The following is a 12,845-nucleotide window of genomic DNA, read 5'->3' on the forward strand; positions in this document are numbered from 1 at the left end:
CCAGGCGGGGGGCGGCAGCGTGGCCTTGCCTCTGCTCAGGTAGCTGCCCATGATCGCGGTGCGGCAGGAGCGGGACCTTCGAGGGGGACTCGGCTCCCAGACGGTCCTGCTGTGTGCGGACGCGAAGTGTGCAGGGGTAGGCTTACCGTTGCTATTCGGGCGCAAGGACGGCGCGCGGGCGGCTGCCTGCAAGGTCAGTAGGTGGAGCGTCTGAGCGCAAGCACAGCGAGTGGGTCGTTCCTGGTCAAGGAAAGCACGTAGGGTGTCTGCTATACAGTGCATGGGGTGTCCATGCGCAAGGGATAGCGCGTGGGATGTCCGCGCACTGGAGCCGTCGGGGCACGCGCCAGGCCAGCACCCCACACCCACCGGCACCTCACCAGACACCCCCTGCTCTTGAGGCCAGGGGAACCTCCAGTTTCCTGGTGCTGGTCCCAGGCACGGGGCTCTGGGCAGAGGGGCCTAGGAGCGCCTTGATATCTGTACTTGAAGTTCAGAGGAAGAAAATATAATTTCTACCAGGTTCTGAGAAGTATAGAAAATTGACAGAAAGGCACTTTCATTCATTGTAAAAATGCACACCATACACTTGAATGCTCTTTTAAGGAAAACAGCGAATTTATTTTCATTGGTAAAGGGGATGTATATTTCATTTTCTAGAATGGTTGCTAGGGTCACTTCTTGCAATTTTGGTCTTAAGCAAATGGCGAAAGCCATTCAGGATTTTCTGCTTTAGCACTGACAACGTTGGTTTCATGTGGACTCTTCTATAATTTCCAACCTTCATACATTTCATACATTCAGATATAGATCGTCTGCGGTCTGAACACTAATGCCATTTCTTTCTTGTCATTTCTACTGGTAATCCATGTGTACAGAGTTGAGGGAGGCACATTTCCAATTTACAGTTGGAAAATAGGCAACTTCAAAAACAGTGTTCAAAGGCTTATGGCAAATTGATTATAGCACTTAAGGTTGGACTCCTGTTATCGGTCTGGCCCCAGCACTGGAGTGGGAGAGGCACTGAGATAGTGGCCAATAGAGCAAGTGTTAGATCCAGAGTGGGCCATAAATTTGTCTGGATCTAGGGGGTGGAAGGCTGAATGAGGACACTGAAAAGAGCTTAATGAGGAAATACAATAGGCTTCTGTGGTTCAGAGAGGTCAAGTGTTGGTTTAAAAGCAGGCATGCTGTCAGCTTGCAGGTGATGGAGAATGAGGTCCCTAACGTTCTCTGCTGAGTAATTTTTCATTTTTCTTGTTTTTTTGTAAATTTTTTATTTAAAGAATTATCCTCAAGTATATGATTTTGAAACAAAGGAAATTTTAATATAATTTTCTTCTTAATAAAGCCTTTCTTCATAATGGTAGAAATGACTTTAAATTCATAGCTAAGATGCCACTTAAGGTGGCTATAACACCAGACTGAATGGTCTAATGAAATTTGGTATTATTTGCTTATTTTTGAAATTTGGTGTTTTTTTCTTCCCATAATCTGCAGAATTTCCCATGTCCTCCTTTGCAATGTAACCAAGCGGGTGTCATTCTGGTAAAAAAAAAACCCCCCCCTTCCTGCGGATGAGGTACAGTCAGCCATAAGGTAATCTCTGCTAAATACGCCTTCTACGAGTAAATCTATTTGTCGATTAATTCAACTCTTTTTATAGATGTTAAAGAATTCTCTCTCTGCTTCATAATGATTTATTAAGATGTCACAGATTTCATTTCGTTAGTTTGTTTTAGAGATTAGTGTAGATCAGCGGTTCTCATCTGGGGCAGTTTTGCCTCCAAGGAGACATTTGGTAACGTCTGCAGACATTTTTGTTGTCACAGTTGTGGGGGGAAGGTTGCCACCAGCATCGAGTAGGCAGAAGTTAGAGATGCTGCTAAACATCCAGCTGTGCCCAGGACAGCACCTCACAACAAAGAATTATTTGACCCCAAATGTCAATCCTGTTTTGTTTGAGAGATCCCGGTTTAATTATTGGCTACGAATGTTTAGTACTGTCTTCTTTTGGCGAGAACGCCTTGTATAACACTATCGTGTGACGGTTCATGACGTGGGTTCTGGAGCCTTGATGTATCAGGTTTTTAATTATGGTTTTGCCTCTTGCTAACTATTTCAATACAGACAAGTTACTTCCCCTGTTTTGCTTTCCTCTTATCATCTATAAAACAAGAATAATTATGGTACCCCTCTCTCAGAGTTACCGAGGAGATTAAACGAGTTAATAAATGTAAGGTGTTTTGAGGGACAAGTCATACCTTTGACTTTTATTTTAAAAAACCATACAAATATTCACATTTCTTGGGTCTCTAAGGACTGACCTTCCTTAGTCAATGTATAGACTTGACCTTTAAAAGACACCTTTTCTGAAAAAGGTAAAATTATGATTCATACAAATAAAAAATAAATGCTTTCAAAGATTTTAATATTTCACTAATTAATGAGGAATCTAGTTAAGATGTTAAAACTAGTTCGAAAGAGACTTAGTGAGTGACTGACCGGTTCTAAGATGTCTGTTTTAGCTTTGTTGTGAGGGCCTGCCCTTATTCAAGGTCAGTCTTGGCTGAAAGATTTTCATGTTGATTGATACCCATTGGGGATTTCAGAGATGGAGATTTAGTTTACTGAACTAGAACTTCTTTCTAATCAGCCTGAGCGGTGATAGAATAGCAAAGTGTTAACCAACCAGGTAGCTAGAACGAGAATGCAGAGCAGCTTTTCATTTCATTCTGAGTTATACCTTAGTAGCGGGATTCATTATTTTGTGGAAAGGTTCATGTTACCAGATTATCGATAGTAGATTATGAAAAAAATTCTATAGTTTGGTAAAAATTCCATTGAAATTATCCCCTGCTGTAGGTGATCTGGTTGGGATTCTCCTTCGCATTCATGAATAACCATCCCTCAGCATAGATTTTTATTTACTAAAGGAGGTCTTTCCTGATAGCCTGGTGCGGGTCTGCAGACACTCTGAAACCCTTACTATCAAATTCAAGACCTGCCTGTCCAGTACAGCAATTACCAGCCACATGTGGCTATTGAGCACTTGAAACGCAGCTAGTCCAAGATTAGATAGTGTAAAATACACACTGAATTCCAAAGACTTTGGTGCAAAATAAAATGAATCAACTCAATATTGATTACATATTGAAATTATATTTTCTTGGATCTATTGGGCAAAAATATATTATCGAAATTAATTTCATCTGTTTCTTTTTACTTTTTAAAAAAAAACGCAGCTCCTAGAAAATTTTAAGTCACACGTGAGACTCACATTATAATTCTATTTTCCAGTGCTGCTCTAGGGCTAGATGAAGTAAACTTGTCTCGTGTGAATTCAGTAAAGGCCATATGATATCTTTGAGAAATCTCCTCATCTGGTTTGAAAATTCCAGTTAGAAATTCACTTCTTTGGTCTCAGTCAAATAAGTCTTTGCTACCAACCCTTCCCTAACTACTACCACCACCAAAAATGCAGATTCCCTCCAGGAAGAGTGAAACATTCACCTTTATGTTTTCTAGACTTTGGACTCCTAAAGCACAATTTCCTTCAGTCATGCGGACCTACTTGCAGTTTCCTGAGCAGATCATACTATATGCCGTGTCTCTATTACGTGTGCTCACTACATGCTTTGGTCTAAGGAATTCCTACTTGTTCTTTAAAACACAGCTCAAAAGTTGCCTTCTCAAGAAAGCAGCCCTGATTTCTCAGTATGTTGTACGCGGCCCTTTGCTGTGCTCCCACTCTGCCCACATTGTCCTCATTCATAGAGCATTTTGCACCTCACTGTGATTGTAGAGGGGCTCATCTGCCATCCTTCTACACTGTAAGCTCCTTGATATTTTTATTTCACTTTGTAGCTCCAGCACCTAGCAATATACCTGGTACTTAGTTGTCAGCAAATGTTTATTGAATTAATGAGAAAAAAAAAAGGATCAAATTGATGGATTTACAGCTGCTCCTGGCTTCATGTTTTCTTTTCTCTTCCTGGTTTTCTTTTTTTTCCTCATATTTATCCCCACTTTTTTTTTTTTTTTTTTTTTTACATATAATTTTATCTCCTGGGGCTATTGGTATTTACGTAAGTCACCTTAAATAGAGTCCTGCCCTTTTAATTTAGATGCTACCTCTCAGGAAATAAAACCAGGGCAGAGCTCAGAGCTCAGGACTTCCATTTACTTCTAGGGCATTCGAAACAATGGAGGGCAGTAGTGCACAGAAGAGCCAGCACTGCAACTTAGACTGTCTAGTCAACCTGAAGTCTTGGGATGCTGCATTTACAGAGATTGTATAATCATGGGGAGATAAGTTTATACCTTCTGTTTCTAATGTTGTGGTTTTGTCTTGTTTTGTTTGATTGTCATATTTTAGAATGAATAGGAACCGGATCAACAATGCCTTCTTTTTGAATGACCAGACTCTGGAATTTTTAAAAATTCCTTCCACTCTTGCACCACCCACTGAACCATCTGTGCCCATCTGGATTATTATATTTGGTGTGATATTTTGCATTGTCATAGTTGCAATCACGCTATTGGTTTTATCAGGAATCCGGCAACATAGAAGGTGAGATTTGGAAAGGGAATGATTTAAAGAGCATTTTTCTATTTCCTCATGACTTGGAAAGATAAAGAGAGGATTCGCCCCTAGCTGAAGACAATGCCTTATGTCTGAAACCTTGAAAAAACATGGGCTATTTTCAAAATGTCGCTTATATTCTTATTTTTAGAGACTTTTTTCTTATTTTTGGAGTCCATTGTCCTTTACTTAACTATGGCTCCTTCCATTACTATTGCTCTCTCTGTTCTATACCATATAACTGTTACATATCCAGACTCAATTTTAATATCTGCGTTATGATTTTGTAAGCTGGACGTACAGAGCTAGGCAGACTTTTCAGGTAGGCAGAATTGATCTTTGGTAGTCACGTACGTCCAAATGCCAGCCGCCCCACAGTTCTTTCCATGCCTCCCCACCTGGGCCTGCCTCTTCTTGGCCCAGTGCCTGCAGCCATCGTATCCCAGATAGTTTTTTGCTATTTTAGACTTCCCTCCCTTTGATGGATGCTCATCCCTCTAGTGCCTATGATATCACATAGGACCATGCTCCTCAAAGCAGCCTTTGAATGAACTCCCTGCATCAGAAAATAATTTTGTTTACAAGTACTTCTGATCCGGAGGGGACGTGGAGAGAGTCCTCAGCTCTTCACTAGACACTTAGATGCTTCTAAACCTTCCCTTCTAATACCGAGGAAGAGGAATTCTGGTAAGTGGGAATCACAGTGACGTGCATTGGTTTTCAGAAGGGTTGGTGGCCAGATGGGATATGTGCTATGTGTTCGGCCAAGCGTGTGTTCAACTAAATGTTTTTCCTTAGGTTTACTACTTTCCATGCATTTCCCCCTAGTTACTAAAAGAAGGCAATCATTTTAAATCTTGGGCTTTATAATTTTTTCAGAAATGATAAGGGAAATGCTACGAAAGAAATGTGGTTTATGTCTAGTACCGACTTAAAGATTAAGATCAAGTTGCTCTTGCTTGAATTTTCTTGATCTTGGTTTAACATGTAATACAAAGAGATTTGGTACATGTTGTTTGTTATGGTTTGTTTTTTTAAAAGGATGATAAGAAATATTCTCTTGTAATATTTGAATACCTATGTTTAATATTTTTAAGTTTTGTGTTAATCCTAAAATGCTGTGATTCTGTGGTTTCTAATGATTGTAACCTTTGGAAATTCACTTCATCTCCTTGGTTCTCAACTTTCTTTCTAGTACCATGTAGTGTAGGAGTTAGAAAAATGGACTCTGGAGATAGACTGCTCAGATTCCAAGTATGTGTCTCCTAGTTAATGGATATATAATCCATTAACTATGGATATCAGGAAACACAGGCAATGAGTCAGGGAAACCAAGCTCTGGAGAATATGGTTGGTGCTTCTAGAGTCAAGTTGGCTAAGTTATTATTGTTATTATTTTTTACTATCTGTGCGTAGTTAACTTTGCTAGAGCGACAGCGAGGTATACTGGAAATATTTAACTTGGTAGGATAAAAAGAGTTAATCCAGTAAAGTGCTTAGAGTGGCACCTGGCACACAGTGAGCGCTCAATAAGTGTTAGCTGTTACTATTATTTTATTATCCTGCCATTTACTGGTCTTCCAGCCAGTTTATGCTGGGATCGGCTATCTCCTTCCTTCTGAGTGGATTCTGCAGTAATGTAATAATCGGGTGTGTAGCATCATAATCCGTTGCCTGGGAGAAGTGAGGCTGTTGTCGCAACTTTGCCTTCACAAATTCATTTCATGTTCATTCTAGGAAAACAGATGGATAAATCTCTTTGTAAACCTGCAGAGCATTAATAATTAACAAACATAGTCAGGACAATTATGACGACCTTCTGAAGATAAATTAATTTGTTGTGGTGCGTTTCTCTCGAGCAAAGTGTTGCTTCAGAGGTGAGGAGAGGATGCAGTTTGAAGTGGGGAGAGCCCTGATGATTATGATGAAAGCCCTTTCTAATCATGGAGTAGATAAGAGTTGCCCCTAAAGCTTTCAGCCTTGAGGAGGACAAGATGAACTGCACATGCTGCACAATGATGTCCGTACTAGAACTGTGTCCAGCCTCAGCCCAGAAGTAAATATTTTAGTTCTCTGGTCAGCTTTACGATGATGGTGATGGTGGAGATAATGGTGATAGTGATGGTGGATGATGTTGACAACGATGGTTATAATGGTGAACATGAAATGATAATGGTAATGGTGATAAAGTTGATGATGTGACGTGTGTTTTAATAGAAAGAGCACTGGATCAATATTTTTGGTTTTGGGTACCAGTCCTAGGCCCTGGTATTTATTAGCTGAGTGACCTTGAGTAGGCCATATATGGAAAATGAGAAGACTATTTTCCACCTAGCTCCCTAATTGTTGCAGAAATTTTAGAGCTAATATTATTTTCGTTGTTCTTAAATGTACATACTCAGTAGGAATCAAATATGTGTTTTGAGTGAAGTTCGAAGAGACTAAATAGAGTTCTAGGTCCACTCCTTTCCCCAGTCTTGTTCCATTCTGAACGACAGATTGCTCTACATATTTAATCTGAGCTCCTTCACCTGAAAAACAGGGGTACTGACACAATTTGCATAATATTGCAGTGGGAATTAAATGAGACGATATATGCAAAGCATTCTTGTTTCTGCATATAATAGATATTATTATTATTATAATTGCTACTACATAGCAGATATAGAGCAACCTGCCTACAGTCATATGGTTAGAAAGTAGTGGTACCAGTATTTAAAACCATATGGGCATAAAGCTGGGGAAAAAATGTAAAAAACAAAACAAAACAAACCAGATAGGCTTGATCACAAAGCCCACCAATCTTACCGTGCTGCCATGCCCACTGAAACTGTTCCGGCCACACTGGTTTCCCCAGAAATCATCCATATTGATGATGAGGACAGTCCCAATTCCCCAATAATTGATTCTATGTTTAAAGATCATGTTTTTCTGTCTTTTGTTATTTTTTCTGGCTATTCTTGAGCCTTGGCTCTTCAGCCCTGTCTTGTTTGAAGGGAGACAGAAATTCTCTTTCTGCTTTTAGCCGCCACTAGTTTATCTAGAACAGACCCTATTTCTTAGTTCCAAGGGCCCTGAAACTTCATGTTGTCCCCTCTTTTGCCCTTCTTCCCTCTGGATCTATGAGAGATATTCACAAGCAAGGTGCCTAGGAGCTTGTTTCAGGTATTTTAGTCAGTTTTTAAATCCTTTCCCTGAACTACCTGACATTGCAGGAATAGCAGAAATCATTAACACTCAATTTTATTTTTCCGGAAAAAGAATTCATGTTTTTTAGCAGAACATCAAATCGAAATGACCCAGAAAGATAGTTAAGTTTTATTATTCTCAGTAAGAGCAATGCACAGGCAGTGAATCAGTTTATTACTGTACACCCTAGGAAATGTGACAAAGTGCTGTATTACTGTTAGAGAACCTTTGAGCTACTTATCATATCCACCAGCCAGCATGTTACTGACACTGCAGTTTGTGATGCCTGGCAATGCCAAGACTCTGAACGACTGGCTCTAAGGTCGCAAAAACAAAACAAAACAATACTATACTAACAAAATCTATACTAACTCCTAATTCCTAAGGTAGGAAAACGCATATTTTCCTCTATCCATTTGAAAAAATAACAATACGAGAGATAAGAACTATCACATGTGTCTATATCCCTCCCTTCCTCCCTCCCTCCCTCCCTTCTTTCCTTCTTTCTTTCTCTTTCTTGTGGTGGATCCCATTTAAGATCTACCTTGGGCTATGGTCTGCGTAACTCTCTACAGCATTAGTCTATCCACCCATCTATCCATCTGTCCATCCATTTGTCTGTCAGTCCGTCCATCCACCCATACATTCGTCTGTCTCGGTTGCTGGCCAGTCACCCACGTGTCTGTCCATCCAACTCAGCCTACTCTGTGCGGAGTCCAGATCAGCTGTTTTACAAAATATCTTTAAATTTGGATTTGGATTCATCTGATTACTTCCTCCTGAGAGATTCAGGTCAAAGAAATTTGGTGATGGGGTGGGGCAGGAACACAGAATTAGATATATAATATATAACTTTAGTGTATCACATCTGGAGACACTTATCAATTTGTCTCATTGTTGGTGATGTTCAACAAATTTCTCCTTTAACGAAATACAAACGTCTTTTTATAATTAGTACATTGTTTGTGGGTGTGATACATTGAGACCACGTGAATATCCTGTTCTCTAATTATCTCTCAGTTTGTGGTTTAATATCTATTGATGACCCTCATAAGAATCAGTTATTACTGTAGTTGCCATTGTTTTATTACTATAAAGAGCTCTCTCTTTTCTCTCCCTTCCTCCACCATATTCTTTAAAGCAAAGTAATATTGACTTTCATGTAGGACTAATAGGAAACTCTACCTCAGGCATCTTTGGGGCATCTTCACCACCTCCTCACCTGCCAGAGACTCACCAAGGTTCTAACGGACTTCGATAGTTGTGGGAATCCATACTGGTCACCACGGCATTGCCCACCATCAGCCACGTGATCCGTGCAGGTCTGCCTCTTTGGTGTTTCCATAGATTCCTGAGACAATTGAATCTCTGGCAAGTCTGAGAGCTTTATGCCTAACATCTTGTCTCCATGGCACCCCAAAACCTAACTTGTGATATGCCTCAGGGAAGCTCTTCTTCCGTGTGGTTGCCTAGAGGTACCCCGCTCTTTTTCCTCCCACTATCTCTATGATATCAAGCATAATTGGCCCAGTTGTCTTGGTCTTTTACAGAAGACAGGAAGAACCTTTGAATTCAAGGTTGCAGCTTTCCACACTCCAAGGACATATTAAGGGTCTGGTTACCACTTGGGTTACGGTAGCAGGGTCTACAAAAGGTCTGAGCATGCAAAACTCAAAGTTCATCCTGTCATATAGTTTTTTGGAATGACTTGGAATTATAGCTGTGAGTTGTAATGTAAAGTAAAATGTGTTCTGAGTTCCAAAACCCCAACTTACAAATGAACACAACTATTTTTTCTTCTTATTAAAAATTATTGGGGTGTCATTGATCAACACAATTCAATAAATTTCGAGGAACGCAACTATTTTATACATAGAGCCAAGCAGTGATACCTGCAATTTATAACAGTGACTTCTTTTCTACAAAGTAATGTGAGTTTGCTTCTTAATATTGCACTTCCGTTTCATTTTCACTCAACATTTATAGACCATTAATTTGTCAAATCCTGTGAGAAGAATTTATTACTTTTTTAAATTCAATTTTTGTGAAGTTCTCCTGGAGCAAAGTTTTTAATTTGGCAGGTTACCATTTTCCTCACATTCCTTCATGCAGTTTGTGTGTGTGAATGTATATGTGTATATGTGTGTATACAAACATATTATACACATATACGTATTCATATATGTGTTTAGTTTAGTATTCCAAATAAGACCACTCGTTCTGATCGATCGATCTATCGATCAATCTATCTATCTATCTATCTATCTATCTATCTCATCCATACAGATTTATATATATATATATCATCCATACAGATGTCTTACCTTGATAAGATCTTTTCACCTCATCAGCTCTTTATGATCTTTGAAACTTATTTGAAAGTACAGTCATCGATTATTTCATCCTTCTGAGGTCCTCTTCCCTTTCCTGCTCTCTCTGTGCAGAAGGCCATGCTTTCTCTTCCTAGATCCCAATCATTCTCTTTATGTGCATTTAGGAAGAACAAAGAACCATTTGAAGTGGATGACACCGAAGATAAGTGTGAAAACACGGTCACAATTGAAAATGGCATCCCCTGTGACCCCCTGGACACGAAGGGAGGGCACGTTAATGACACCTTCATGACAGAGAATGAGCGGCTCACCTCCCTCTGAAGGGCTGCTGTTTTGCTTCCCCAAGAAACTCAACACTTGTTTCTGTACAACTGTCGAGCACCACAAATGATCAAGGACAGATTACATATTTTGTGTCACCGTTCTTCTTTTGTAAGAAATTTTGAATGTGCATGAAAGTGAAAGGCAATCAGTTATATTCATGAAGACCATTGGAATCATAAGCCGTTGACTACTCCAAATATTCTGAAATAGTTCTCTGAGAACACAGTGTGTAAGGGTAGTCATGCGGTGTTTGTATTTATTGATTTAAAAATGCACCAATATTTAAACATTTCCAGAAATAAGGTCATGCCATACTCTGTATACCTAAGGAAAATGTATATATCATACTCTGAATACCTAAGGAAAAATTTTTTTCCAGTGGAGAATACCTATAATGTGGAGAAGAAATCATTGAAAATGGGTCCTTTTTAAATATCGTTTATATCACATTGTATACAACTAAGTAAGCAAGAATGAAAATTAATTATGGTAAATAGGATGGATAAAAATGGGAGTGTCGATACACAAGGTGGAATTTGATCTTGTAGCATACCAACAGTTGCGTTTATATTTTCTGTCAGCTTTATTTGTTGGTTATTTCTGCAATATTAAAAGTACAATGTATGATAATTTAATAAAGTGATAATCATCTCTTTTTGATTATGTGACTGATTGTGGTCTGAAGTTTATTTTCACACTGTAGTACGTACTAAGCCTAATTTTATCTTTGGCTGAGTACAGTGAACTTTATTGATGGTGCACGACAAGGTAGGACTCCCTAAGCCCCTCCCCATCCCCAGGGGGTCTGGGATGGAAACTAGAGGTCAGGAGATTCTCAGTGTGTTGGGGGATCGATTTGGGGCAAGGACTCCCCAGTAGCTGAGGGCCTCTTCCTCTCACTGGGGCTGGTGGTCCAGGGGGCTCTTATTCCTTAGAGGCCATGTGGACCATAAGGTCCACCACACTGTTCTTGTAGCCAAATTCATTGCCCACCACACTGTTCTTGTAGCCAAATTCATACCAGGAAATGAGTTGGACAAGGTGGTCATTGAGGGCAATGCTAGCCCCAGCATCGAAGGTGGAAGAGTGTGTGTCACTGTTAAAGTCATAGGAAACAACCTGGTCCTCAGTGTAGTCCAGGATGCCATTGAGGGGACCCTCGGATGCCTGCTTCACCACTTTCTTGATGTCATCATATTTGGCAGCTTTCTCCAGGTGGCAGGTCACATCCACAACTGACACGGGGATAGGGATGTGGAAGGCCATGCTAGTAAGCTTCCCATTCAGCTCAGGGATGACCTTGCCCACAGCCTTGGCAGTGCCGGTAGAAGCAGGGATGATGTTTTGGAGAGCCCCTTGCCATCACACCACAGCTTCTGGGTGGCAGTGATGGCGTGGACTGTGGTCATGAGTCCTTCCACGATGCCAAAGTTGTCATGGATGACCTTGGCCAGGGGGGCCAAGCAGTTGGTGGTGCAGGAGGCATTACTGACAATCTTGAGGGAGTTGTCATACTTCTCATGGTTCATACTCATCACAAACTTGAGGCAGAAATGATGACTCTCTGGGCTCCACTCTTCAAGTGAGCCCCAGCCTTCTCTAAGGTGGTAAAGACACCAGTGGACTCCATAACATATTCAGCCCCAGCATCGCCCCATTTGATGTTGGTGGAATCTCACTCCTGGAAGATGGTAGTGGACTTGCCATTGACGACAAGCTTCCCATTCTCAGCCTTGACTGTACCTTTGAACTTGGCCATGGGTGGAATCATACTGGAACATGTAAACCATGTAGTTGAGGTCAATGAAGGAGTCATCGATGGTGACAGTATCCACTTTGCCAGAGTTAAAAGCATCCCTGGTGACCAGGTGCCCAATACGGCCAAATCCATTCACTCCAACCTTCACCATCGTGTCTCAGGGTTGTGGCTGGCACTATGCAGGAAGATGCAGCTGTCTGTTGAATGGGAGGACCAGAAAGCCTAAGCTTAATTTTTATTCGTTGTGTTTAATCTGCTCTATAGCCCCGGAAATGAATAATTGTTGTTATGTGTATCCATGCTTGAAGACACTTTGTAATTTTTAGACTTGATTTTCCTTTCAGATGGGCCATGTGTCATTCTAAATTCTAATAATTATTATACATTTATTAATAGAAAACGTGCTGCTCAATCTCCCACTGCTGTCATCCATAGTTGATGTTACAGTAACAGCCTCTAGCTCACTTCCCTGCCTCCAGTGTTGCTCCTTAGATATCAACTCTAAAGTGAGAAGTTGCCTGCAGAAGTGTTATTGAGCAGTGCACTCAGGAAATACACCTGTAAGAAGTGAGGAAGGCAGGTGTGGCAGACAGACTTTTAGGTGTCTGCCATCTCCCGATGTTCACTCCTTCGTGTAATCCCCTCTCCTTGAGCA

The 12,845-nt window shown here is 40.6% G+C and overlaps 1 protein-coding gene and 1 pseudogene across 1 annotated transcript in view; one reads left to right on the forward strand and one right to left on the reverse strand.

Moving 5' to 3' along the window:
- Positions 1 to 11,099, forward strand: part of CLTRN (collectrin, amino acid transport regulator) — a 24,546-nt gene extending 13,447 nt beyond the window's left edge. Inside the window, 3 exon segments of the mRNA XM_006911646.3 lie at positions 1,501 to 1,599; positions 4,379 to 4,573; positions 10,272 to 11,099. Of these exon segments, the coding sequence (XP_006911708.1) occupies positions 1,501 to 1,599; positions 4,379 to 4,573; positions 10,272 to 10,428 (451 nt within the window). The 3' untranslated portion in view covers positions 10,429 to 11,099.
- Positions 11,100 to 11,355: 256 nt separating this feature from the next.
- On the reverse strand, positions 11,356 to 12,358 carry LOC102888159 (annotated as a pseudogene).
- Between the last annotated feature and the right edge of the window lie 487 nt (positions 12,359 to 12,845).

Source organism: Pteropus alecto, unplaced genomic scaffold (genome assembly GCF_000325575.1).
Source record: "Pteropus alecto unplaced genomic scaffold, ASM32557v1 scaffold23, whole genome shotgun sequence".
NCBI lineage: Eukaryota > Metazoa > Chordata > Mammalia > Chiroptera > Pteropodidae > Pteropus > Pteropus alecto.